General features: G+C 39.1%; 1 protein-coding gene across 1 annotated transcript; it reads right to left on the minus strand.

Moving 5' to 3' along the window:
- Positions 1 to 932: 932 nt before the first annotated feature.
- LOC131328038 (uncharacterized mitochondrial protein AtMg00810-like) lies at positions 933 to 2,111 on the minus strand. Its single transcript, XM_058361168.1, has 2 exons — positions 1,809 to 2,111; positions 933 to 1,655 (listed from the first exon to the last, which is right to left on the minus strand). The coding sequence occupies exons 1-2, from the start codon at positions 2,109 to 2,111 to the stop codon at positions 933 to 935; spliced, it is 1,026 nt and encodes a 341-aa protein (XP_058217151.1).
- Positions 2,112 to 2,403: the final 292 nt, after the last annotated feature.

Consider the following 2,403-nt stretch of genomic DNA (forward strand, 5'->3'; position numbering starts at 1 on the left):
TATATCGGTTTAGATGTCGTCGCGCCGATTAGATACGAAAAGATGCATCGTTTCCAGTTGTAAGGGAAAAGCCTCCATGCTCCATTTGGAAATGATAATCTGGTTGGGAAAGATGGACTTCCCGCAGTCGTTGTCCTATGAATGGCATATTCACAAATAAAGTGTAAGGCATTTGTGGAAAGTATATACTATTAAGGTGTTTCAATCAATTAACTTGTTCTAAAGTACTAACCGATCGTTTCGGAATCCATTTGGCTTTCCTCCAAAGGAAAATGTGGTGATGGATTTTGTGTTTGCCCATCTGAGAGTTCACAACCATGATTTGTGTTTGGAGAAGTATAATGTGCATTGTGCAAGTTTCCTCTTTCTATTTTGCATTGTCTTCTGAATATATTCTGCTCTTTGTGTTGGTGTAAACCTAGCATATCTCTTCCTTCGACGAATGTGGCGCCGGCTGATTTCATCTTGGCCAAGGCAATCCAAACCTTGTGTCTCGTCCATTTTCTTTATTAATAAACAAAGAACAAGAATGGGAAAAATCAAACGCCATGCCATCATCTATGGAGTACTAAACGACAAGGGATCATATGTTGTGTTTTTCTAAAATTAATTGGAAAGGAAAAACCAATACCGCTGCATCTCCATAGCGTAAACTCATAGTCGGTAATATTTTCGTAGTGGTTCATGCAAAGGTAGAAGTTCGAAACAAAATTATTTTTTTGTATCTTTCACTTAATTTTCTCACTTGTGAGTTAGAAGTTTTCAACATATAATCAGCCGTATGTGATAGAAATTCAATGGACAATGTCTTAAACATATGATGGAGAGTAGTTTATTTTTATGGGACTTGTAGTCTTTTAAAGACCCGCTTTGTTTTCAACTATTTCTTCCCTTTTTGCTGTTTTAAGGAGTCATCGGAGGGGAAGTGCTATTCACAAATGGGCCGTTTGGGGCTGGGCTTTGCGGAAATCTGTTGATGATCTAGCAACTATAGGTTGCTTCTTAGCACTCCAGGAAATTAAGTTGGAGCCCAAAAACAGACAATAACCAGATGTGGACCTTCTATTTACACTGTCCCCAGCCCAGTCGGCATCCGAATAAGCAGTGAGATTTAAAGGCCCTCGAGTGTAGTATAATCCTTGGTAAAGACTGCCCTTGATATACCGTAGAATCTGTTTGACCGCAACGAAATGGCTCTGCTTTGGTGCATGCATGTGCTGACAGGCCAGATTAACAGAAAAAGAGATTTCTGGTCTAGTAAGTGTAAGATACTGTAAAGATCCTACAATGGTTCTGAACCAAGACTGATCTGGAAATGGCAAATCTGGATCAAGGAGAAGAGGTTTAGCTGATGTAGGAGACAAACTTGGTTTGCAATCTTGCATGCCAGCCTTAACAAGAAGATCTGATGCATACTTGGACTGACAAAGGATCAAATTTTTCCCATGACGGTGTATCTCAATTCCTAGAAAGTAACTAAGTTGGCCAAGGTCTTTCATAACAAACCGTATACTCAATAGATCAATAAGCTTGGAAATGAAAACATCATTATTTCCAGTAATCAAGATGTCATCCACATACACAAGAACCAAGGTAATATCAGAAGTAGATGTATGAACAAACAATGATGTATCCGCTGTGCTATTATTAAAGCCCTGTTGAAGGAGAAAGCTTCAAAACATTGAGAACCATGCTCGGGGGGCCTGTCGTAATCCATATAAAGCCTTCTTAAGTTTACAAACAAAATGAGGATTACTGACATCCTTATAACCCTGTGGTTGTCTCATAAAGACTTATTCCTCAATTACACCATGTAAAAATGCATTTGAAACATCTAACTGACATATGGACCAGTTATGATGCAGAGCCAAAGACAACACCACATGAATGGTTGGTTGTTTGATGACAGGACTAAAGGTTTCTGTGAAATCAAGACCCTCAAACTGTTGATTGCCATTTGCCACTAGTCTGGCCTTATATCTAGCTATTGAACCATCAGAGTGCTTCTTAATCTTAAAAATCCATTGGCAACCAATGATGTTAGCATTAGAAGGAGGTGGGACAAGAGACCATGTACCCTGCTTAACCAAGGCACCAAACTCTTCTGCCATAGCTTACTGCCAAACTGGATATTTGATTGCCTCATAAAAGGAAGTAGGTTCAGCTGTGGGTTGATCAAAAGGAACAAAAACATTCAAACTCAATTGATGCTTCGGCTTAAAAATACCATTTTTAGATCCGGTATTCATAGAATGACCAGTAGGAGTAGACTGTAAAGGTAGCATTATAGGTGTTGGTAGTCTCATGTCCAGTTGCTGAACAGGCTCAAAAACTGCAGAAGGTGAAACTATAGGATTTGAAATAGAAAAAACAGGTGATGACACTACAGAAGGAGAAGGAATG

Source organism: Rhododendron vialii, chromosome 1a, assembly GCF_030253575.1.
Source record: "Rhododendron vialii isolate Sample 1 chromosome 1a, ASM3025357v1".
NCBI lineage: Eukaryota > Viridiplantae > Streptophyta > Magnoliopsida > Ericales > Ericaceae > Rhododendron > Rhododendron vialii.

Bases quoted from the DNA above. Each gene is read 5' to 3' on its own strand.
- LOC131328038 (XM_058361168.1), bottom strand. From the start codon at position 2,111: ATGGCAGAAGAGTTTGGTGCCTTGGTTAAGCAGGGTACATGGTCTCTT. The intron at 1,656-1,808 runs GTAATTGAGGAA...CTCCTTCAACAG, and splicing joins CAAATGCATTTTTACATGGT to GGCTTTAATAATAGCACAGC.